Raw genomic sequence first — 27,224 nt, 5'->3', positions numbered from 1 at the left:
TTATCCTGCTGAGATGTAGGGTTTCGCAGGGATCGAATGAAGGGTAGAGCCACGGGTCGTAAGACATCTGAAATGTAACGTCCACTGTTCAAAGTGCCGTCAATGCGAACAAGAGGTGACTGAGACGTGTAACCAATGGCACCCCATACCATCACGACGGTATGGCGATGAGGAATACACGCTTCCAATGTGCGTTCACCGCGATGTCGCCAAACACGGATGCGACCATCATGATGCTGTAAACAGACCCTGGATTCATCCCGAAAAATGACTTTTTGCCATTCGTGCACCCAGGTTTGTTGTTGAGTACACCATCGCAAGCGCTCCTGTCTGTGATGCTGAGTCAAGGGTAACCGCAGCCGTGGTCTCCGAGCTGATAGTCCATGCTGCTGCAAACGTCGTCGAACTGTTCGTGCAGATGGTTGTTGTCTTGCAAACGTCCCCATCTGTTGAATCAGGGATCGAGACGTGGCTGCACGATCCATTACAGCCATGCGGATATGATGCCTGTCATCTCGACTGCTAGTGATACGAGGCCGTTGGGATCCAGCACGGCGTTCCGTATTACCCTCCTGAACCCACCGATTCCATATTCTGCTAACAGTCATTGGATCTCGACCAACATGAGCAGCAATGTCGCGGTTCGATAACCCGCGATCGCGATAGGCTACAATCCGACCTTTATCATAGTCGGAAACGTGATGGTACGCATTTCTCCTCCTTACACGAGGCGTCACAACAACGTTTCACCAGGCAACGCCGGTCAACTGCTGTTTGTGTATGAGAAATCGGTTGGAAACTTTCCTCATGTCAGCACGTTGTAGGTGTCGCCACCGGCGCCAACCTTGTGTGAATGCTCTGAAAAGCTAATCATTTGCATATCACAGCATCTTCTTCCTGTCGGTTAAATTTCGCGTCTGTAGCACGTCATCTTCGTGGTGTAGCAATTTTAATGGCCAGTAGTGTAATTAGGGCTATAGTTCGTTTTTAAAAGGATGTAAGAGTGAACTATCTACTTAAAAGTACAGGACTGGTTTATGTTTGTTCTAAAATTGAAAGTTTACGAACGTAGTTACGTAACATAAAGACAGAGACGTTGTTGATGTTATTGACAGGCGCTGTCATAGAAGCGAAATAGACCGCTGACTGTATCTGTCATAAGCCATACATTTGAAACATGTTTCTGAATTTTGGTGAAGGCAGGACGCGTAAGTGAGAAGATAGCCTTTACTGTGATTTTATTAAAAGCTCAATAGTGAAGCGTGTGCGTTTGAGGTCCTGTGACTTACGCTTTAGAGCGGTTTGACGTATTGGCGGTAGTGATTCTTGGCTACGTTAAAAGTTTACGAGTAAGAAAATTAAATTACTTCTGTTACAGGAACAGTTCCAGAGCGTTACCTCTTACATACGGAGTTAAGTAAAATAATTTCAGATTAATTTCTATTAATTTATGGTATTTAATGTTTGGTATTTCTGGACAGTATGCGATACGCAATTGTATTTTTCCGTTAGTGTGTTGACGTCGTTATAGGAGGAACTACCTATTATGTCACTGCTATTGAACTTAACCTAATAATGATACATAATGAACAGGTATTGCGAGAATGTTACGTTGCGTTCCTTTACATTAAAAATCATAATTCTTTAGGCTATTAAAATTTTTTCTCAGTCTCTTCTCTTCTTGGGGCGGGGTTGTGTGTGCTACTAATAGGGCTAGTTACGTGAAGTAACAGGCGGCAGTTCCGGAACAGTGCAGTAACCGAACGTGTAACCAAGTGGGACTACGGCATCCGGTGCTCTGTGACTGACGTTGAAACTTGCAGTGATTACTGTGGTTAAGTCTGTGGAGATTTTAAGTCACTGCCTTCAGAGAGAAACGAGCCCGTATAGCTTGGACATGATGGTATATTTCTTTTCGCGGAACGTGGTAGATGGAAGCAGCTTTCGGTTCTGTAGTACCGATGGACCGAGTCAGGGGATTGCTATGTGGCAGGTGTTCTGAGTATTACGCATGGAAGGGAGTGTGCTACTTTGAACTGACATCACTGATTGTTTGTTGTCACTGTGTTTTGCCGCAAACTCATGAGCGATGTAATTGGTCTTTACCTTGTGGCCCTCTAAGCAATACGGAACTTTCATACGTAACGGACGTTGTTCTTGGTTGTTTGCCTATTGGGTTAGCACGTATACTGTAATGCAAGTATACAGTTACAGTACGGAGATGTGGGGACTAGGTTACAGTGCATTTTTGGTATCAAATAATTTTCACCTAACTGTGGAGTGTTACCTGTGTCATCAGACCTCACGCGCATTTTCCCGTACCTTGCTGGGCAGCAGAAGCTGTGTCGTATAGATATCTCTTTCAGATGAGTCTTGAGTATGGTAACTACCTGTTATCTGTGTGGACAGTAAATAGAAAGGCCCGACAAGTTGGGTTGGGTTGGGTTGTTTGGTGGAAGAGACCAAACACCGAGGTCATCGGTCTCATCGGATTAGGGAAGGAAGTCCGCGGTGCCCTTTCAAAGAAACCATCTCGGCATTTGCCTGGAGCGATTTAGGGAAGTCACGGAAAACCTAATTCAGGATGGTCGGACGCGAGATTGCACCGTCGTCCTCCCGAATGCGAGTCCAGTGTGCTAGCCCGACAAGTAACGGCGGTTAGATGAGAGGAAATGTACTACGCTGATGACAACAGATGCGACATTTCGCCAATCTTTGCAAGTTACGATTTTTGACATCATGATGATCGTTATATCCTATATTAATGTGCTTTTAGGTTTATTAATGAATGAATTAGACTGCAGTTTTGGATTTTAGTACTGCTATTACTGGTATTAAGGTAAATTTTTCAAATAAGAGTGCAGGGGGCCCTCTATAGAAAATTTATAGAGATGTATGGATATAGAAAAACTGCAAGTATATGAAGGGTTCACACCAAAATCTGTGTGATTAATTGCCAGCTGCGCTCATTTCGGAGCCATATATGTCCTGTTAGTATCAGAGGGTTGTTATCACTGTGAGATGTGGGACAACTTTTATGTCTGGAAATAAGTGTTAGGGAACCAGTGTGGTATTGCTTTCGAATTTGGGTGGAGTTGAAGCACCATGAACTTTGTCTTCCTCTAATTGAGTATTGATCGTAAACCATTCCTACTCAGGAATTTAATGGTATATTTTCTGTGACGGTTTTTTGACGAATTTTTGTGTTTTAGTTAATGTCACTCTGTACTCATGTTCTGAGTTCGATCTGAGTAGCTGAAGTTCCACGCACAGTATGCTATTGACGATGTGGATAAATGTATTATCTGGCAGCAGTTCCTACGCTGTTACCAACGATATAATGAAATACCGACGTTGCGAAAACTACACAGCTTTTGTTACACGGAAATGAAAGTCAAGGCTAGGAAGAAAACTCCTAGAAAAATTTGCTTCGGGATTTAGTTATAAAATCTGCTAAAATAAATATGTTATGCACGAGCGAGAGGACATAGTGAAAAAAAGGACTACTACATTACATTAGGTTGTTACAGAAGAATGAAGTGTCAGAACCATGCGGCCAGTGGTTTACTTAGATGAAACTGATTCATACACATTACACCGTAAATAAATGCTGTCATAGTAACAATGTGCGAGAAGTATTGCCTAAAAGAAGTCCCTTGAGCGTTTAATTGTTGTGTATGGAGGCTGTGATATGGCTTTCATTACGGGTTCACTTTTCAGAATGACTCAAAAACCAAAATGTTAGACTATCGCTGAGATATGGACCATCAAGATTTTCTTCATTCATTTGAGGAGTATCATATTTTCTCTCTCTCTGACAAAACATATACAAATGCGGAAATGGTTTCTTAACCTGCAAAACCAACTCGCGACTACCCTATTATCCTTTATAGCAGGCTACTTTGTAAATTATTATATCCACTTTCTCTTACTGGCAATCGCTCTCGTACGCAACGATTTGCAGGGACAGAAGATTCCGTAACCCACAAAAGAAGGGGAGGGATTGAGTTCGTGAAACCATTTGTAAGGTGGTAGACAAGTAAAAAAGTTAATACGATTATTAACTGACGTGGCATAGGATTACGAATAAAATAAATAGAAGTACTGAATGAAAATGAGTGAAGCTTTTCTCATAAAGACTTAAAAATAAAAATTCCAAACCACCGGAAGGGTTCGAATGTGCAATCTCGTACTAGGCACAAACGCATCTTAACTCTCTACGCTACGCTACCGCTCAGAATCTATTAAGTTCAATGATTTAGTGTGTCGCGCGAACTACCTTTTTGTTGCTGACTTGTAATATCTATAGGCATTAGGAGTATTTCTAGCTATTGTTACTAAATATCCAAAACGTCTGATTACAGTAAGGCTTAGTTAGTGACCATGCCAGAATTATTTTCCATAACGTGCGTGATCTGGCGGGAGTAATAAAACGATTTCTCATGGATAAGATTTTTAAACATTTCCTCTTGACCGATCACTTCTCTCCATTAAAACAGCACAAAATCCATCTGCGAAGGCGCTCATAATCTCACGTCACAGAGCTGATTAAATCGGAACAGCGGATTTACATAATGCATATGTGTTAGACAAGTGACACTGAGAATCCGATATTTGATCCGGTTAGCAAAATAGATTCGGGCTTAAACATGTAAACACGACAGCGAAAATCGCATTCGGGTTTTGAAATTAGATTTTCGTCTTCCACAAACTGTGTCGACAGCAAACGTGGTGATGACGTTCGGCGTGCGACACCGCTCCAAATGTAAGAATGCTGGAGTGTTCGCCAACATTACTTCCCTGTTTCGTGGGTGTAAACACTACGTTGCTGTCACCGTGGCGAGATTACCGTTTCGTTTTGCCGAGTAATGCTTCAGCGCTCCGTTTCCGTGTGAGTGTGGCAATCGAACAATGGAACATCAGTATGACGAGTGAAAATGGTTCAAATGGCTCTGAGCGCTATGGGACTTAACATCTGAGGTCATCAGTCCCCTAGAACTTAGAACTACTTAAACCTAACTAACTTAAGGACAACACACACATCCATGCCCGAGGCAGGATTCGAACCTGCGACCGTAGCGGTCGCGCGGTTCCAGACTGAAGTGTCTAGAATATCACGTGTGAATGAGTTTCGTAAATCCAGAATTTAATCAATATATTTACTTATGTTTCCAGAGCCGCTATGAACTAGATGACGATTGAAATCGCAGTCCCAGTGGAGCTTTATGCGTCTGTCAGAAATTAAAATTTATTTAGTGATTGGAACTGGCCAATTTTGTCTCTTAGGCCATTATCAAGTCTTATATAAAAAGATATGTACATCTGACGCATACAGCCATATACAAACATATCAGTTGCAACGTTTAAACACCACTATGTATTCACAGCTTTTAATATTGCTACGTATATTTTGCTACACTCATGTATACATAAGACGTACACGTTATTTCTTTAGGTATCACTTGACAATAGACTGTATGAGTAAAACTTGTCGGTAGTGATCCTTAATTACAACTTACCTGTTGAAATTACTGTAAGCTTCATCCATAGCTCTTATTATACATACACATTGATGCTACTATGTAGTATCTGTTTTACGGCGTTCTCTTCTGAGCGAGAGCGAAACAGCGGATATTTTAGGAACATTCTACTTATGTTACCTTTAAGTAGACGTGGGTTTCTGCAATTAATTATTACCGTACTTAGTACATAATTGTGCTGGGCGACTGGAATTCGGTAGTAGGAAAAATAAGAGAAGAAAAAATAGAAGAATATGGACTGGGGGGAACGGAATGAGAGAGAGCACAGTCTGGTAGAGCTTTGCACGGAGCATAATTTAATCATGGCTAACACTTGGTTTTTGAATGATGACGGAGACCTGGAGATACCGCAACGTTTCAGATTGATGATAGAATGGCGAGGCAAGGATTTTAAACTGTAAGACATATTCAGAGATGTACACTCTGACCACAATTTATTGCTTGTGAACTTCAGATTAAAAGTTAAGACATTGTAAAAAAGGTAGGAAATTAAAGGCGATGAGGTTGCGATGAGTAGAATGAACCAGATGTCGTTGGATGTTTCAAAAGAAGCATTAGGCAACGTTGGAGAAAAATGGGAAAGAAATTCAGTAGGTGAATGGGTAGTTTTGACAGATGAAATAGGAAAGGCAGCAGAGGATCACTTAGGTAAAAAGACAAAACCTAGAATAACATACGAGATACTAGTATGACACAGGAGATACTGAATTTGACGAAAGGAGAAAATACAAAAACGCAATATCTGCAAGGTTCTTTACCAAAGGGTAAAAGCCAAAATTAGATTCATATTCTTTAACTGGAGGTTTTGCATCATGTTGGGTACTCATGAGCGTACTGAATTTATTGTTATGAATATATCTAACACGCTCACATGTGAAGTGAATGTATCTATCAGTTAATCTAGTAATGGAGTTGAAAATAAGTGGCGTTACATTTTTGCTTAAACATAAGTGAGCTACGTACAGTTCTTGATTGATGGTTTCTTTTCAGCGCACTTGGACTTGTATTATTGATTCACCCAAAGTCTTTCTGTGTACATCTTGATACGAGGCACAAGGTTGGATTTGGCTTTCATTTAATGCGAGGAGTTATTCTACGCCTGAGGCAGCACTTGTGCTTTACGCGCTCAGTTATTTAAACAAGCTTTATTTTCCGGCGTAAGAGTCGCAGGACGTACACTTTCACCTCATATGACGAAACTGTCAGGAGTTTGTTCCATAGGACTTGCAACGTAGTGTAAGTCAGCGAGTGACATATTTATAAGGAGTATCTAGGCTCGCCTCTGTGTGATGTTAAATTTTATTTCTCTCACTTTCACTACAGATCTGTTTCGGCTAAACTGCCGTTATTGGCTGACCGGCGGTACAATGTGGGTTATTTTCATTATACATTTCTATACAACAGCCGTACACTGAACATGAATTGCTACTTGCTTATATATCGTCCAGATGGATTGACATGCAACTGTATTTTGACTGACGTTCTATATTTCCTAAATTAAGGTATTAATTAATTCGTTATGAAAGTAATTCGAGAGCTTTGCAGGTACGATTTCGTATGTTTACAAGTATAAGCACCCTTATACGGATGATGTATACATTATTTTGTTGCCCGTATGTCTATGGCTGCTGTAAGTTCATAGTAGCCTATGTTTATAGCGATCATAAAAAAATGTGTGTGAAATCTTATGGGACTTAAGTGCGAAGGCCATCAGTCCCTAAATTTACACACTTGTTGTTGTTGTGGTCTTCAGTCCTGGGACTGGTTTGATGCAGCTCTCCATGCTACCCTATCCTGTGCAAGCTTCTTCATCTCCCAGTACCTACTGCAACCTACGCCCTTCTGAATCTGCTTAGTGTATTCATCTCTTGGACTCCCTCTACGATTTTTACCCTCCACGCTGCCCTCCAATGCTAAATTTGTGATCCCTTGATGCCTCAGAACATGTCCTAATAACCGGTCCCTTCTTTTTGTCAAGTTGTGCCACAAACTCCTCTTCTCCCCAATTCTATTCAATACCTCCTCATTAGTTATGTGATCTACCCATCTAATCTTCAGCATTCTTCTGTAGCACCACATTTCGAAAGCTTCTATTCTCTTCTTGTCCAAACTATTCATCGTCCATGTTTCACTTCCATACATGGCTACACTCCATACAAATACTTTCAGAAACGACTTCCTGACACTTAAATCTATACTCGATGTTAACAAATTTCTCTTCTTCAGAAACGCTTTACTTGCCATTGCCAATCTACATCTTATATCTTCTCTACTTCTACCATCTTACACACTACTTAACCTAAATTATCCTAAGGACAACACACACACACCCATGCCCGAGGGAGGACTCGAACCTCCACCAGGACCAGCCGCACAGTCCACAACTGCAGCGCCGTAGACCGCTCGGCTAATCCCGCGCGGCTATATCGATCATAGCTGCTATTAGTTCATGCGTGGTTATGGGGTACGCCTTATTTGACTTGTATACTGTTAACTTCTAATTTCGATAATTTTTCGTAAATTATAACATTCTCAAAATCACATGTATCCTCGTAAGCTCAGGAGCTCAGACAGAGCAGGCGTAAGCGACCTTTACGAGACAAGATTATCGTTTGTTGGTGCATTTAAGCTAAGCCTGAGAAGGGACTGAAGGAACTTCTTGTCCGAGAGAATCTTTGATTAGATGTTGAGGGTTTGCTGTTGAAATAGACTCGACCACGGCACTGCAGTTTCAGGCAAATTGTGACGTTAGGTGGGGACACGCCCGTAACACTGCCCGAAATTTATATCACTACTTGAAAGACATAAATTTCTTCCAACGGTTGTCATTTATTTCAATTTTCACCTGTGCGTCCATTCTCAACTAGAGCGATTAACTTTTGACGTTCGGGTTTCTTCGCCTGTCACCTCTCGAATTCACTATGCTCCAAATATGGAAGCCAAAATTTAGAATACAGCAAAAACCGCTCAGGTTCTCGGACAACTAATACCAGTTGACCGTAATTTTAATTTTTTTGACGCCTTTGGTCTCGGGTGGCATAATAATTTGTCATACCACACCTAAGACTGGTAGACGAGTCGCCGAACTCACACTCGGATCGGAGCCGCGTGGCGAATCAGCTTGGGGGCGTATCCGTCCGACTGACAGGTTGTCCGTATGGTCGTACGACTACGGCCGACCGGTGAAGCTCGTCCACTGCTGGCGAGCAAAATCAGACACATTGCCGGTCGCCACTTTGTCGTGAGGCAGCAGAAGTGGAGACCTGGAGACCTGCGTGATGAGACCATTCTCAGAGCCAAAACTTGTACCCATACAAATTGCTTTCTACAGGAATCTTTCTCTAAGACTCGACAAGTGATAGAATCTGCATTTGAAATAATAACTAGTGAATGGGGACTGCTGCAAAAAAAAAAAAAAAAAAAAAAAAAAAAAAAAAAAAAAAAAAAAAAATATATATATATATATATATATATATATATATATATATATATATATATATATATTAAGCCTGATAATGTTGACATTATACTCTAATGTAAATGCTTGTTGCACAGCTTCCTAACTGAAATGGAGGGGAAACAACCAGCAGCTGTATTCACTTGCCCTCTAACACAGTCGACAGGAATAGTTTCTGAGCGAGAACCGTGGTGTCAGTGCAGTGCATTACATCCGAGAGAAATTTATTTCGTTCTTTTGCCCAGGGCAAATGTACGAATGAAAGCGGTTTGAATACTTTAGAGGCTAGTAGTTACATAGCATCAACGTTTGGTTGAAGGTGTTCTTCTCAGATTTGATTTTAAATACAATTTTTAGACTTTTTTAAACAGTCCTATGGAATGGAGTACTGGCAGTCGTTCAGACGTACAAAAAGAGGAGAGTATTAAATCTTCCACACTCGATACGCCTCCCGTTTTCAACTATAGTTTCCTCTGTAAATCGCGGTGCTAATATGACTTACTTTGCATATTGTAGTGACCTATTGTCCTTCATAAGACTTATAAGTTTCTCTACGTACGTGGTTGGCAATTCAGTCTGAAACACACCCAGACACAGCAGGCGCTCGCTTGCAGCTACAATGTTCGACTAACCCCATTGTGGTGGGATTCGTCGGTCAGTAGGCCGTGTGTAGCCGTTTGCGATCGACTTGATCGTGTGCACTTGACGCGTGAATGTGCCGCAATATGTCGTGGAACTAATCGGTTGCTTTCGGTCATATACGGCCGTCCAAATAATCAGATGGATACGGTTCGAGCGGACGCTCAGTCTCAACGACTGTGGGCTGGCACACCGACCAGGCTGAGTATTGTTTCCTGGCGGTTTTCCACCGTCATCTAAGCAAATGCAGGGCTAGTCCCCAACTCAGAAAATGCGACGCACTAATCTTTACTTACCAGCCTACATACGCCGTCCTTTCAGAAAACTTAAAAATGTTTCCTATTACTGCAACTGTAGATTCATGGTTCTTCTTGTGTAGCTTTGCAAACAAGTGGCTCCGTTTACTACCGAATGTGACTACCGCAAAAAAAAAAAAAAAAAAAAAAAAAAAAAAAAAAAAAGGCTCTGAGCACTATGGGAATTAACTTAACTTCTGAGGTCATCAGTCCCCTAGAACTTAGAACTACTTAAACCTAACTAACCTAAGGACATCACACACATCCCTGCCCGAGGCAGGATTCGAACCTGCGACCGTAGCGGTCGCGCGGTTCTAGACTGTAGCGCCTAGAACCGCTCGGCCACCCTGGCCGGCGCCAGAAGTAAGGTTATTCATATTTCACATTAAAATTTAGCTAATGATCATCCCAAACATTTTGAGTATACTGTCATTATTTCAGAACAGTAAAGACGTCCTAAAGCCAAAAACGTTTTCAGCTGATGTGCTCTATCTTCCATTAGTTGTAATCAGCGAATATTAGCCTTGATTACCTACCACGTTTGGTGATATCATTGTTGAGATTTCAACTAATTTCAGTGCCAATACTACGTTCCTTAGGTTCTAACTACATTATTGCTGTATTTGCACAGGAAAATCCTTCTTTGAATTGACGTCTTAAAAATAAAGAATAACAGTTCTTCACAAAGCATTTTCTTCAGCAATTCTACATTTGTAGATTCTGATAAAGCTATAATACGCGTGCTTTAAAATATTATGAGCTCTTCATGATATAACTGTAAAATTCATCATATTTAGTATACGGCGAAGACTACTATGAAACCAAACAAATGGTATGACATTCCCAGATATTATCTACCTTCGCATTTCACCGATAGTGGTGGAGCACTAAGAACATCTAGGAATCTAAATTTGTACTTTACCTTTCTCTGGTGGTCGAATGGTGAAAGAAACTTCTGTCGTCGTCGTTGATTTGTAGGCCGTGGACGGTTGTGGAATAGCTGCGAACACATAAGAAAACCCAGAGTATATCAGCGCGTGTTAGTGATTTGTTTGAATGATTTTAACGTTGTACATCGTAACTAAATTAGTCTGACAATCAATTACACGCAGCCAGAAGCTCTCTTAGATATCTTTTCAGTGACATTAGCGTAATTACGTATTATCGCAATTAATAAAATATCTCTCAATGAAATTATAAGGAAATAATACATTAAGCTCTTGCAAAGAGCTACCAGACTCTACCTGTTTCCTGAAACGTTTATTTATTGGGAAAAAATCGTTTTTCTCTTGTTCTCAGTAGGACCTTTGAGTTCTTCGGCAATTTACTATTATTTCCTGTTATTCACTTTCCTTACAACCCAGAATCACGTATCATATTTGCATTTTGCTATCAGCACCGTTACATCCTCTTCAGGCATTGCGCAGTGATTTCTGTGGGCACGATGTATAGTGGCAGTTACAATCCTAATACGCCGAAGACTATTCGAATCATAAATCCAAAAATCTTTACTTACTGGCGATCCACCCTGTTTGTTAGAAAGTTACACGAAACCGTTTTTGCATATTATTGGTTTCGTACTCTTTCGGTTGCGTACAGAGGTCGACCAACGGTTACTTTCAAGAAGACGGATACATCACTTAGATAGGTAGCTCGATCATTTGATGAAAAGGGAGTGAACCGAATTCGAGAGACAGCTTTGAGGTATTAGCACAGTCGGTATTATTTAATGAAAAGAAGGGATGAGTTGATTAGGCACATCCAGAGGCATTATGGAATAGTTGATTTACTGTCGCATTTTTTATTATGGAGACTAGAGTTTAGGCTTTAATTACAAGCAAACCAATGAGTTATATCATATTTTACTTCTTTTATTCTGGGTTAGGCTATATGGCACATTTTGGTTTTATATTTCAATACACATGTATGTTTAATTTCGATTGTAGAAAGGATTGTCCGGTTATCAGCGTCTTCGCTGCAAACTGCTCACTTCAGAACTATATAGGTTAATGTATTTGCCCGACGTTAATAAAATTGAATAGGTTGTAGGCCTATATATTGGTAGTGTAAATCTCAAGTTTAAGAGTTTTTCACTCACCCACAAAGAAGTACTTACGATTTTTGTAAAATATCTTTTTCTTAGTGCAGGATAAACGTGTAACAGAAAGCGTAGATTTGTTTTGAAGGTCTCTTTTGTGGTTGTAAGAGGGTACAGCCACTGTGACTGCATTGCGTGGTACGGATTTTTATAAACAGTGATATTTGGACTGGTTCTGTGAGTGCTGTACCTAGCGATTAATAGCGTGCACAGGTGAAAATGACTGCGTCGTTGCCGCGAACTGCCGTGCTGTTGGAAAACGGTTTGTCTGTCACTGGCAACGGAGCACCTGATTCCGCCAGTGTGCCCACAGCATCCACGGTCCAGCATCCACATAATCAGTCTTTCACTATTTCTAAAATCCGTATCACACTGTATGGTCACATTGGCTGTAGTTTCTTTCAGTTACAGAGGAGACCTTCAAAACAAACCGTCGCTTTCTTGTATGTATGTCGTCGGTGAGAGGAAAAGTTACTTTAGAAAAATAATAACTTTTTTTTACTGAGAGGGGGTGGGGTTGGGGTTGAAAAATTCTGCAACTTGAGATTTTCTCTACCAATAGATGTGCCTATAACCTATAAAAATTTCGTTAACATCGGACAAATACATTTCAACCTATTTTGTTCTGAAATGAGCTGTTCGTAGCGAAGACGCCGAAAACCGGACAATCATTACTACCAACTAAAATAAAAAAAATATATATTTCACTTTAAAACCAAATTGCTCCATACAGGGCTGCACAGAATAAAACAAGAAAAAAATTTGTATAACTCAATTTGTGACAGGCCTTAGTGGTTCGGTTGTAATCAAAGCTTAAACTGAAGTCTCCGTAATAGAAAATCCGGTAGTAGTTACGGAGGTACGTGTGAAAGATGAAGACTAAGCTTCAGTAAGGAGCTTCAAGTGGACGTAGGATGTAGGCTACAGTAGTTATGTAGACCTGAAGAGACTTGCTACATCTACATGGTTGTTCTGCAATTCTCACTTAAGTGTTTGTTGTGGGATTTATATAAGCACTTTTCGACTATTTCTCGGTCTTTTAACTTTCGGTAACAACGAACAACCAAATGTTTTATGTGATCTCTAACGGTCATGTATCCCTACGGACGTGGGAGTCAACAAATTATTTTGACATTCTGACTAAAAATTTCATGAATAGATCTCACCGCAACAAAAAACGCCTTTGTTTTAATGATTCCCACCCCAACTCGCTTATAATATCTGTGGCACTCTCCCATCTATTTCACAACAACACAAAGAGAGCTACCCTTCTCTGAAATTTTTCGATGCCCTTCGTCAGCCCCGTCTCGCAAGGATGCCGTATTGCGCAGCAATACTGCAAAGAAGAACAGACAAGCGTAGTGTGGGCAGTCTCTTTAGTAGATTTGTTGGATCTTCTGCCAATAAAACGTAGCTTTGCTTCCAATTTAAGTAATTTGTAATTGTAATATTCAGGTATTTAAGTGAATCTACAACCTCCAGATATGTGTTATCATTTTTTTATTGTCATTTAATCGAAATGTCTTGTATAAATTATCATTAATTCCTTTCGATCTTCTGATGTATTCAATAGACGGTAAACGACAGCACCATATCCAAACAATGTTGGAGTGCTGCTCAGAATTGCTCCTAATTTATTTATACAAAATTCAATAGAGGGTTTTAATGCACTTCCGTGAGGAACCCAAGATATCACATCCGTTTCACTCGATGACTTTTCGTCACTGCATCAAATCACGAATCCACTCGGCAGAACTGAGACAATACTCCATAGACACATAATCTGATTAAGAACAGAACTCTATCAAAAGCCTTCTGTAAATTTAGAAATATGGAATCATTTCGAGAATCCCTATCCATACCATTTTTGCTTTATGCGAATAAAAGCCTGCTGGTTTCACAGGAATGTTTATCGGAATCCATGCTGGTTATGTGTTAATTGTTTTCTTCGAAATATTTTATAACGCTGGTACTCAGTACATGCTTAAAAATGCTGCTACAAATCGATACCACAATCACTAATATGAGTCTATAATGCAGCGGACTATTTCTCTCTCCTTCTTTGAGTTTTGGCGTGACCTATGCAACTTTGTAGTCTTTCGAAGCGAATATTTCGTCTAGCGAGCGGTTGTCTATGAGTACTAACAATAGAGCATTGATATCAGAGTACCCCGAAAGGAACCTTTGTCGTATATACAGTGCTTGCAGAAAGTTTAGGGATTGCTCAAAATTTCGTTGAATTCGCATGTGTCCCTAAAGCCACAGCGTTTCAGTCAATGTTCCACTTGATATTCAAGAACATCTTAATTACGGGTTTTCAGTTTACATTCCACAGCTCGTGCTCTAATACGTTTTGAGATGGAATGTTTTTCCGTTTTATTAACGTGATTAAAAATAGGCCTGCATTTGTGACTAAATTCTTTTCTCGGAAAGTGTTGGTCCTACTGCTGTTCCATTACAGTACAGCAATCATAAAAACAAGAATACAGCCTGAAAAAAAAATTTCTATTCATTTGGTCACCTCCCACGCTTTTTACCCGGTAATTTCGATGGCAAAATACGCGATAACTCCCGATTGGTAACACTTAAACCTTTTGTGACTGCGGATCCATCGCAGACAATAAATGCAGAAAACACCTGTTCAGTCACAACAGGTGTAAGTATTGCCAAAGGGAACTTACCGCAGAACAAATCTGTTCAACTTTGCCACCGAATTTACAAGGGAAAATATTTGTTCGAGGTGTGACCAAACGAACAGTAATTTCTTTCCCAGGCTGTTTTATTATTTTACGAGTGCCATGCTGTAGTAAAATAGCAGTACAAATTTCATAGCTGTAGGAGTTACATTTTCCTAGAAAGAAAACGTTTTAGTCGGAAAAGTAGTGTTTTTCTTAGCCCTCTTTACAAAACGGGAAACACTCCATCTCTTAAAGTACTACAAGTACAGCAGTGATGCTTTAACTAAAAACCGATAGTTAACATGCCTGGTAACATCGAATTTGACTGAAATGCTGTTACGCTAGGAACAAATGCGGATTCTACAAAATGGAGACCTGCACCTAAACTTTCTGCAAGCACTGTACTCTGGACCTCAAGAAACGACTTTATTAACTGAATTAATTTGTTTCTTTACACCGAGGGTATTTACTTCGAAATTACCCTTGTTGGCAGCTGCTCTTGATGAAAACTTGTCGTGACAAGCTAGCGTCGAAAGTTGACCACAAAAGTAACAACGACAACGCGAGTTTATTATGTTAAGGAAACATTTATTATAGTTTAAATCTTTAGGTTGATGTGGAATTCGTTTACAGCTTTTATGCAATGTCTAAAGATGGTCATTTCTGCTTATGATTGTTAAAATTATATTATTTATTTATTGCAATTATTTCAGTTTATGTCTGCAGATACAAGATGACACAGAAAAATGGGACCATTTGAAATGCGTAGCGACAGCCTGCGACAGCCAGCTCGAAACAGTCTCTCCATTTAGTAGTCATGGATCATTGGAACGGTCAACAAAGTGCTTCTGACTTAAAAACATATTACGAGGACAGTGATAGTTTGGAAAGTCCGCATAGAGAGTTCCGACGTTTTTTCAAGTCCGGGCGTCATAGTCAGGTTCCCTAGAAACACACTTTAAAAAGTTTGATTAAAAATTTTAAAGATACTGGATCTGCTCACAAACGTGACAATGTTCGCCGAATTCTGCATTCTGATTACAAATTTCATTGGTACAGGTTGCAGATAGTGCAACACATGAAGAGGAACGATTACCAGTTGAGATTAAAGTTCTATGAGCAAATTATGACAAACATAAACAAGGACGACTGAATTACGGACAAGCTGTGGACGTCCGATGAGGCTCACTTTCGTCTCAGGGGTTTCGTGAATAAGCAGACGACCGTTATTGAGCAGACAGCAACCCTAACACAGACCGTAACTCGGCAGAAATGTGACAGCATCTGGTGCAGTTTCGTCGCACGGCGTCATCGGACCTTACTTTTTCGAAAATGAAGAGCGCACCACGGTGATGGTCACTTCATATCGGTATGTTGCAAACATTTTTTGCACTTGCATTGAACAACATTCTTAAACTTCACGAAACCAGTTTCTAGCAGGATGTATTTATCGTGTACGGTTATTTTACAAATTTTATGAATATTTAAGTATTGTATGCTGTTACGTTGAAACGAAGGGAATCAGTCGGAGCTGATGCAGCCAGTGAGTAAGCGCGTCGGACAGATCAAAGTACAGTGTCAGAGACGAAATGACGAGGTAGACGCTCGTCAGTGAAGGGAATTCTCTGACAGAATAATTATTGTTTTGAATTAAATGTAACATGCTCGCTGAATTATTTAACTTTGACTGTGGTGTGAATCTTTGCAGTATAAAGCCGTGTACCGAATTTATGGAGATTCAAGTGCATTATTGGGCGCCATTGGAAAAGAACTGCTAATTTGATGGAATTGCTGAGAGATAGACAACTCGAAGCCAATTTTATGCTGTTTATGGGACATCAAACGAAGACTGAAATTATATGTAATCAAAAAAGGTTCGTGAAAACAATAATTTATCTATTTCACATGATTCTATACAGTGTTGCGTATGCTTTGTCTAGGTGGGGTAGCCTGCAAATAATTACGCGGTCTGAAGTTAAATGCATAAATCGAAATTTTGTTAAAGTTTTCCGTTGACTCGATTCCGCCGCAGCCAAATGCCTACATAGGAGTTCGTCATACACTACGACGACCCGTAGTTTCATGCACGCAGTGTGAATAATTATCATAAAAGAAAATTACAAGAATGACCGAAGTTTCTTAGACGAGAAGTAAGCTGATTGATCTACACAAGAAAGTGATGGTCGGTTTGTGTAGATGAAAGTGCGACGATCAAATTAATTATTCAGACTGACGATTTTCTTAGTGATCGAATCTTTGAAATGAATGCTTAATTACTGCTGTGTAGCGAGTGACTGAATCTATATAATTTATATTTAGCTCCTAAAGGTTATTATTTTACTAGTAAACACATTCTTGCCTTAACGACAGGAGTTAACGAAGACATTCTGAAACTTGTTTTGTGCGGAAATATAAGGTATCATTCCAGACCAAGTAGACTCTGTCAGTGTATAAACACCACTTATTCAAGGTACTAGAGAGTCTTTCCGCACATAGTTAGGTGATCACAATTATACGACCATAAAGTAAATGTATAGTGGTACCTACCAGTACACAGTCACACAACTAACAACATCATGCTACTAACGGTAAGAACAATATAAAGGCAATCAATGACAGCTGTGTGAGAATTGTTCGGTAACGTTTGTCATCTCAAGATTCAGTGACAATCCCTGCCGGCCGAAGTGGCCGTGCGGTTAAAGGCGCTGCAGTCTGGAACCGCAAGACCGCTACGGTCGCAGGTTCGAATCCTGCCTCGGGCATGGATGTTTGTGATGTCCTTAGGTTAGTTAGGTTTAACTAGTTCTAAGTTCTAGGGGACTAATGACCTCAGCAGTTGAGTCCCATAGTGTTAAGAGCCATTTGAACCATTTTTGACAATCCCTGGCCCCAAAGGCTACTGCATTTGTGTGTCTGCGATTTTTTTTCTTGTGAGCCTACCTTAAGAGTCGGGCTTACACGGCTGGACCAAGAACACCGGATGAACTGAAACAAAGAATTCAAGACGAAATTCGCAGTACCGCAGCTGAGATGTTGCAGCACTCAGAGAGGAACCTCAAGATCAGACCGAAGGCAGAGGAGGACGCCATGTGCAGGGTGTGATTTTCCAACGTCGTTAATTTGGATTACTGTCTCCTAAAAACCAAGCTGTAGAGGTTCAAATGCTGTCAGTACAGTATTTTGTTGGATTTTTCTACTTTTATTGCGCGTTTCAGAAGTTACCGTTTTTCTGCGTCACCCCGTAATACTCGACGTTGCAAACACAATTAAAAAATGAAAAACAAAGGTTTTACAGCTGTGATACGAAAATCTCTGAACAGTCCTCAAACGTCTCGTGTCAGGTTTCGTGCAGCAGCGTTCCTCAACGTAGCACCGCTTAGGCAAACGTGGATTGGATGAGCTCTGCAAATATCGTCCTGCAGTGACGGGACGCGGGGAGCTGCATTTGTCACTGTCAGTTCCCGACCCACGAGTATTCGTCCCATTGTTTCAGCCGAGCTCCCATGCCACCCTGCAACCCCGGGACCGCTAATAAATCACCGCCGAGGGCTTCTTCGCGGTAGCATTAGCGCTGGCGGAGTACCCGAAGCAAACACAGTCGCTTCCTCCCGGAGGGTCCTCAATGCCCGGGCACTCAACACCGCTACTTGCCAGGTCTTCTACCCCCTCCAAGGGCCGGAGCACTTCGGAGGACGACACCCTTGCGGCGTCCATCCGGCTCGCGACACAGAAAGCATTCGGTTCTCCTCTCTCTTTACATTCAAACCCGTTTTTTTCTGCAACACGAGTTCAGAAATCGCGGAGTGGGAGGGGGGACGGTGGGGTGGCGGTTGTGATGCCGGGGGTTGAAATGGAAAAGAACGCACAGGATCGTAACAGGAAGTCGACGGCGCCGAAAATGAATGGCCGAAGACAAATGGCTGGGACGGCTGCGGCTGAAAAGCCGGCGTGGCGGTGGCAGTGAATGCTGGCTATTGATCGCCAGGGACTCCTTTTGACGACGACGCATTGACCGATTGCCCCCAGCCGAGTCGTCTTTCTTCCTCACTAGCTGACTCCGCCACGCTGCCGTGCAAGCCGACGCCGAGACTGTTCTCTATTTTTGTGTTGACTCTCTTTCCCTTTCAGGCAGATTCCTTGCCAGCAACGACTGGTTTCTCAATCCGGTGTCATTGATCACGAAGTGAAGTACTTTCTAGATGCTCAAGTAAGTCCAGGATTAGCGTTTACAGAAGCTAACTGACGGTGCAACAGGGGTAGAAAAGAGCCTGAGGCTAAATTGAAGAAAGACGAAAATTGTAAGCAGCAGCAGAAGTAACATAAAATTGGTGACCAAGAAGTAGACTAAGAGACAGAATTTTCCTAACTTGGAAGTATAATAACCCATGATGGGCGAAGCAAGCAGGACATAAACAGTAGATTAGAACAGTGGAATAAGGCTAAAGGAACCCTGCTTGTATCAAATACGAAATACCTTGCAGTGTACGTTTCGAGCACAGTGTTGCATGGTAGTGAATCACGGAGGGTGTGAAAATCCGGAAAGAAGACATGATGATGATGATAATGATGGTGATGATGATCGATTTGTAGGGTGCTCAACTGCGCGGTCATCGGCGCCCGTACAAAGTCCAAATTTTTACACAGTCCAATTTTCACACACTCCAATCTAGCCACTGTGGCGAATGATGATGATGAAATGATGAGGCTAACACAAACACCCCATCCCCGGGCAGAGAGAATCGAACCCAGACCCTGTGATTCAGAGGCGACAACTAGACCACGAGCTCTGGATGGGAAGAAGAGAAGCGAAGCGTATGAGATGTGGTGCTGTAGAAGGATGTTGAAAATTCGGTGGACTGGTAAGCTGAGAAATGAGGTGGTTCTGCGCAGGTTAAACGAAGCGACGAACATACGGAAATCATTTACAAGGAAAAGAGTCGACACACGTAGCGGGGTAGCGCAGTGGTTGACACTGGACTCGCATTCGGGAGGATGATCATTCAAACTCGCGTCCGTCCATCCTGATTTAGGTTTTCCGTGATTTCCCTAAATCGCTTAAGGCAAATGCTATGAAAGGCACGGCAGATTTCCTTCTCCATCCGTCCTAATGTGATCTTGTGATCCGTCTCTAATGAGCTCGTTGTTGACAGGATGTTAAACACTAATCTCCTACTCCTCCTCTCCCTCCTCCTCCTCCTCCTCAAGAAGTGCAAGCGTGATAAGGCACGTGTTAAAACCTCAGGGAATAATTTTCATCGTGCTAGTGCAGTGGTTTCCAACCTTTCTGAGACTATTTCCCCTGAGTGCAATCAGACATTAGCTGTACGTAGCGTTCCTCCCTCCCTCCCCCCTGCCACGGGAGGGTAGCCGCGCGGTCTAGGGGGCCTTGCCACGGTTCGCGCGGCTCCCTCCGTCGGAGGTTTGAGTCCTCCCTCGGGAGTAAGTGTGTGTGTTGTCATTAGCGTAAGTTACTTTAAGTTAGATTAGGTAGTGTCTAAGCCTAGAGACCGATGACCTCAGAAGTTTGGTCCCATAGGAGCTTACCACAGATTTCCAATTCCCCCCCTCCCCTCGAATTAACCATCAACAACATTGGCGCCTAAGTAAATTTTAGCATTAAAAAGAATATTATTTGAACATTTTCATTATTAAAATTATAGAAGATAAATGATGATCAGTTTTTCTGGGTGTTTCATTAAAAAGGAAACTAATGAGTCAATGAATGAGTCGATATTGCTCCTTTCTAGTAACCTATTCTCTGTGCATCGTGAATGCTGCATACAGTTAGTTCTCAGAAAATAATGCGAACTATCCACATGGTGGGTAGACACTTGGTACTAAACATGCTTCCTCTGCACCACTCGTGTCCCATGCGACACTCACTTCACCCACACTCTACACCCCCATTTAAAACCAATCAAATTAAAATTTGTGCACTAAACTTAGGCCTACTATTCGTAAGTAACTTGACTGCTGGACTCCTTACTTTTGAACTGGCAGAAATTGATAGATCTCAGTTTTTGATTCCTTTGCGTCTGGCAACTGCCACCACCACCACTACTTCTACAACTAATTCTAATAGTCATAATAATAAAAATAGTAACGTGTAAGCCCTATAGTAGTGTAGTAACTACACGCAATTGCTGTTGTGTTGCCAATTAGTTCGTTCATTGTTACGAAGCGAAAAATTAAGGAGTTTCTGGTATAGTGTAGGAACTACATACAACTAGCAGCAGGCATTTTCATCAAATTTTTAAACACCTGAGATGTATATGTCTCAATTTCATTGTTCCAGAAGCATGGTACAAAGCAGAAAGCATGTGTGTAGTGCATGGACTAGGTGAGAAAAGTTTTGTTGATAGATTAGTTTCACAAGCTACAAGCTCCAGCACATTGTGTCAAGCGGCAATTCCAGTATTTCAGAAAAAAAACTGTTGATAGTAACTTATGTGAGCAATATTACAGTGCCACGAAATCGTGATAATAACTATGATGTTTCAAATCAAATTCAGTTTCGTGACAGAGACAGAACTGAACCCTTTTATTTTCACCTCTCAGAAAATTATATTTTGCCCCTCAGGGGTTAATTAACCCCGGATCAGAAACCACTGTTCTAGAAGGAGCTGTAGAGAGTAAAAACTGCAGGGGAGAACAGAGCTTCGAATATTTGCAACAAATAACTGTTAATGTTCTGTACAAATGCTATTCTGAAATGAAGAGGTTGGCAGTAGCCACGAGTTTGTGGCAGGTTGCATCAAACCAGCCAGAAGACTGAGATCACAAAAAAAACGATGGTATTTATGAAGTTTGGTCTATCACCGCGGGAAAAACAAGTTTACGTAATTATTATTACTATTAGACTTTTTATTTTGGTACATGTCTCGAGTCGCTGTACAGTACCACTGCACGTCGCTAGGGGTGCTAAAAGAAAATAAAACAAAATGTCGCAACCCTTTGATAGTGGGTGTATTGTGCGGTAATTAGTTTTCGGCAAGAGTAGAAATATCGCAGTTGTGTTGGGCGAATCCAGATGATTTCCTTATACGTCTGGCTTGGTGTGACACGGCTGACAATTTACTCAGCTGCCGAAAAATAATCACCGCACGATTTTGTTTTCGGTCCTCTAGCTGCGTAATGCCGCACTGTTGCACAGCAGTCTGAGTGCGCACAAGGACTGAAGACATGCACCAAAACACACAAAAAAGCGTTATCTGTTTACCTTTTTTTTTGTTTTTGGAGGTGATAATGAAAAGTTTAACTAACCCTCCTAGGAATTGGCGAACTTTTCTTACATGAAATAAGAGATACAAAACTTCTTTCCAGACTTTTCTGCAGCCTGTATGCAAAGCAGCGCGACTCCAATTCCGATATATCAGCACAGACATTTAGAGACACGATTACTGTGTCATTTTCAAGAGCGTGTAGCCGACGTTATTTCCAAATGCTTCCAAACAGGACCAGCATGCTGTTAGTGTTTTCTCGTCCGCCGAGGGACATACACGGATAGACATCCACAGGACGGTTTTCTATAACGTCGATGGATATTTGGCGGTGTAGAAAAATAGTAATTAGCAATCTTGCCAGATGACACGTAAATGGAGAACTAGAGTCCGAGCAAGTAACAATTTCACCGAGCTGGGTGGCTTGATGGGAAGGCGCTGGATTTGTGTTCGAAAAGAAGCCAGTTCAAATCTCCGTTTGGCCATTCCAATTTCCATAATTTCTTTTTATCGTTTAAGATGAATGCCGGAATGATTCCCCTCCAGAGAGCTCACTATTCTTTGGTGAGTACGTGCTTGGCTACCATGGGGCCCTAGCATTTGCAGCACTTCTATGCTGCAAACCTACACTTCATCTATCCGTTACTCTCTCTGACTTTCCTGTTTGGACCTGATTCGCGATTTTGGTCTTGATGTTGAGTTTCACTCCCAGCGCCATCTTCACTTTCCATCAACGCTTACGTGGTCCCCATTATTGAGTTTGATTGCCATCCTTTCCAAATTTTACAAAAGTGCATGTCGGGCAGCGATGGTCACCCATTGCCATGCATGCTCCGCCTCTATGCCCTCCCAACCCGGCACCCTTCCCTCATGTTGCTGTAGCACGCCCAGAATCCAGCACAGTAGCCATCCCGTTGAAGGGGAGGGAGGGATTGTCAAATGTCTGCACGAATGGTAGCCTCCTAACCATGCAGGCATTTTCCTGTTGATGTGTGTGCTGCACCCTCCCCATGTGTGCCATGGGATATAAGCCTGTCATGACGGGGATACGGGGACTCCCAGCAATGTATTATTGGCTCGATAGCTGTTGCTGTGGCTGTGTGGCGCCCATGGGGAGTGGCACCATGGCAGATAGTTCGTACATGAATGGCAAACTTTTTCCTGCCCGTGGTCACACAGCCCCAGCTGTCTCTTCAAATGGAAAGTCCTCGTTATGATGCAACAAAGTACGATCCCAACACGTTCCCTTCACCGGCCACGCCATGGGAGAAACGCAGGACAAGACAACAAGCAGCAAAATCCCCCCCCCCTCCCCCTCCAATAGCTGGTCTGTACCAGGACTGATGGGAACACATTTTTGGCCACAAAGTCTTTATTTTTTGTGGAACACATTGAAGACAAATACAGGGAAGTTGCAGCTATCTCTAAGACGAAGAGAAACTCCCTCCTGATTAAAACATCATCTCCTACGTGATCACAGGCGCTGCTCTCTTGTGAAACTTTGGATGACATTCCTGTGACTATCATTCTTCACAAGAGTTTAAATATGGTCCAAGAAGTCATTTTTCACTGTTATCATCTTTTACTATCAGACAATTCACTGCGGGTCATCTTCGAGTGACAGGGTGTGCACTTCATCCATCATGTCTGTAGGGACCAAGGGAAAACAGAGTTGCTACAGGGGCCTTCATCTTGGTTTTCGAGGGTGATATGTTGCCTTGAGAAGTTCAAGATCAAGGTCTGACAGTGTGACGTGAAACCCTGTGTTCCTCCTCCCTTGAGATGCTTCAGGTGTATGAAGTTCTGACATAAATATTCCCATTACACTGCTGCCGCTGTCTGCAGGGATTGTGGATGTTCGCTGCAAGCAAATGTTCCTTGTGCCCCACTCCCCATCTGTGTAAACTGATGCGAGCTCAGTCTCTCTGCTTATCAGATTCCTCCATTTTTAAGCATAAGAAGAGAATCCTGGAGTATAAGATCCTGGACAACCTCACATACAGGAGGCCAGGAAAAGAACGAGCATACGAATCCCAAACAAATGACACAATATTGTGCTACAGCTGCAACGTCATCGCCTTCTCTGTCGCTGGTGCATTCTTCTGCTGTGCCTCTTACGGTGGGCTCTCGTAGCCACCCTCTGATACCTGCCCCCAAGACAGTTGGGAGTCCTTCTGTTGCTTCCACTGCACCCACTCCAGGAATACTGGCTCCCCACCTGCCGGGGACACCAGTCCCCATCCCCACCTGGAGGTCCATCATCCTCTCCCTGCTTTCACAGTTCCTACTGGTCTACCGCCAGATGCCACCCATTGACTGAAGGAACCGCAAGGCTGCTGGCCGACACACTTGTCTTCTTCCTCTGCCCCTGAAACCAGTTCATGGACAGGTTCCCAGTCTTTGTCTTCTAAGGAGAAGGACAAGAAGGACAAAAAGAAGTCCTCTGAGGAAATTCCAGAGGGCCCCACGCCACCAGACTTGGCATGTACTAATGTTGTGCCACAGGTGGAGAACCTAGTAACTCCTGAGACACCTTATCTCGCCTGAGAATGTGCCACAGAACCTGTTTTTAGTTGAACTCCTCTCATTTCAACTGGTGTCAGTACCTGACTCTGTGTCATAATCCCCCCGCCCCCCACTGGTTGCTTCATGCCCCCACAGTGTTAGACGGTTTGATCCTCCAGTGCAACTGTAACAAATTTTATTCTGTTTTGCCATCCAGGAAATGTCATTTCCAGCAGCTCGAACGCCTGCCCATATGTAATGTTTTTCTCCCTTCCAGTGATTTCATGTCCCTGAATGTACTGCTGCATTGCTCGCTGGCCATGGTAAAGATATCGAAACTCTGTCACAGCTCTATTTTCTCCTGTTGAGCTCTGGCGCGCCCACACTCTTCAGTGTGGTGCACAGAACTTATTCGACCATTGATCTCTCCTTTGGTAGCCTTGGTCTTCTACAATCTATCCACTGGAGGGCTCACAATGTCCTGTCTGGTAGTGACCACTTCCCAATATTACTGTCCCTCCTTCAGCATTGCTCCTTTGGACGTGCACGCAGATGGGTTCTCTGTAATGCTGACTGGGGTGGGTTCATGTTTGCTGTCGTCCTTAGCTCCCCTTTGCAAGGCAGTATCGATGTGCTGTTCAGCATACAACAGCAGCCATTCTTTTGGCAGCCAACCAAGCCAGCCTTTCTTCGGGATTCCCCTGTTGAAAGACAGTACTGTGGTGGCCCCAGACATTGCTGTGGCTGTTAGAGATCATAGGTGGGCTTTCCAACACAATAAGCATCACTCTTCACTGGAGCATCTTACTGCCTTTAAATGGCTCCATGCCTGCATCTGCTACCCCATAAAACAATGAAAGCAAAAATTCTGGGAGTTGCACATTTCCACCATTGGATCACGTACCTCTCCATCACAGGTATGAGTGAAGATGAGACTACTGTGACGCTTCCAGTCCGCTGCAGGTGCACAAAGTCTTTCTTTAGATAGTGTCATTTACACTGATCCAGACACTGAGCATTATGCTCTTGCTTCTGCACCTGAGAACAACCACCTCAGCTTCCGGCTCATTAAACAAAGGCTAGAGTGAAAGTGCCTATCTTTTACTGCCCATCACCTGGAGACATATAATGCTCAATTCATGGGAACTCCCCAGTGCCACAGCCCATTGCCCTGATACAGCCCCAGAGCCAGACTGCATTCACAACCAAACGCTGAAACTTTTCTCAGTCGACTGTCGGTGTCACATCCTTGCCCTCTTTAGTTGGATCTGGAATGAGGGTGAGCTCCCATGTCAGTGGCGAGAAAGCACAATAGTTCTGGTACTGAAACTGGGTAATAACCGCTAGGGATGGACAGTTATTGCCCAGCCAGCCTTACAGATGCTCTCTATAAGTTGCTCAAATGCATGGTGAGCAAGTGGTTTTGTTGGGTCCTTGAGTCTTGGGGCCTCAGGGTAGTTTTCACGAAGGCTGTTCCACTGATGGCAATTTATTTCACGTGGAGTCCACCATCTGGATGGCCTGCACTTGTTCAGCACCTCATCGCTGCCTTTTTCGCCCTACAGAAGGCTTATGAGATGACTTGGCATCACCACATCCTTGCTACCTTACATGAGTAAGGTCTCTGGAGTTCACTCACTACTTTTGTCAAGAACTTCTGTTCTGGTTTTAAGTGGGTGCTTCACTCGGTCCCCACATGTCCAGGAGAGTAGACTTTTGCAGGGCTCTGCACTAATCATCCTCCTCTCTCTGGTGGGCATCAGTGATCTAGTGGCAGGGGTTTCGGTAACACCCTCCTTATATGCCGATGATTTTGCTGTTATTATTGCTCCTGCAGTAATGATGTTGCTGAGTGTCGCCTCTAGGGCGCCATAAGAAAGGTGCAGTCATGAGCTCTCACCCACTGCTTTCGGTTTTCAGCCACTAAGACTCATGTCAGTCACTTCTGTGGCTGTCATACTGCCCACCCACACCCGAACTTTACCTAGACGATCAATTACTTCTTGCAGTTGAGAGGCACCGCCGTTTGGAACTGGTCTTCAATTTCCAGCTGACGTGACTTCTCTGCCTTTGCCAACTGAAGCGAAAGTGATGGCGACACCTCAGTACACTAACTACCTCAGTAAGACTGTCTGTGTTACAGTTTGCTCTACCCTTTTGCGGCTCTGCAAAGCCCTGATTCTGTTGCATCTTCATTATGGTAGCCCAGCATATGGTACAGCATTATCCTCAACATTTCGGATACTGGACACCATTCATCATTGTGGGGTCGAACCTGAGACAGGAGTCTTCCCAACAAGGCCTGTGAACAGCCTAATAATCGAGGCTGGAGTCCCTCCATTACCAATCAGGCGCCAACAACAGCCGCTGAACTATGCTATATGCATTCATAGTTTCTCTGAACATACTGACTATTATGACCTTTTCTCTGGAAGGGAGCTCCACCTTCCACTACAGCGATCCAGAACTGAGTTTACAATTGTTGCATGCCTCCAGTGTCACTGATTGGAACTGCAACTTTCTCAACTATCGCCTCTCGTCAGGGAGACATCACATCTGCCCCCATGGTTTGTGCAATGACTTCAGATTGGTCTCAAAGTCTCCTTTGGTCCAAGAGATTCCGTGGACCCCACGATTTTTCGCTGCCTAATCTTGTCTGTCCTTGAGACAGATCCTGGTTCGGAATTGGTATTCACTGTGGGCTGAATGAAGATGCTTTGCATATAAGCACACAAAGTGCAGGAAACTACACTGTCTGCCAAACGGCTGCAGTATCTTCACTGCTGGACTG

At 42.7% G+C, this 27,224-nt stretch overlaps 1 protein-coding gene across 1 annotated transcript in view; it reads right to left on the bottom strand.

Moving 5' to 3' along the window:
• LOC124613352 (neurotrimin-like) overlaps positions 1 to 27,224 on the bottom strand; it is a 351,927-nt gene that overhangs the window by 53,271 nt on the left and 271,432 nt on the right. Inside the window, exon 6 of the mRNA XM_047142049.1 lies at positions 10,855 to 10,932. Coding sequence (XP_046998005.1) covers positions 10,855 to 10,932 — 78 coding nt within the window. The remainder of the gene's footprint in view (positions 1 to 10,854; positions 10,933 to 27,224) is intronic.

This window comes from Schistocerca americana, chromosome 4 (genome assembly GCF_021461395.2).
Source record: "Schistocerca americana isolate TAMUIC-IGC-003095 chromosome 4, iqSchAmer2.1, whole genome shotgun sequence".
In the NCBI taxonomy this organism is placed as follows: domain Eukaryota; kingdom Metazoa; phylum Arthropoda; class Insecta; order Orthoptera; family Acrididae; genus Schistocerca; species Schistocerca americana.
The sequence above is the reverse complement of the archived record's forward strand: the minus strand, read 5'-3'. Positions and strand labels throughout refer to the sequence as shown.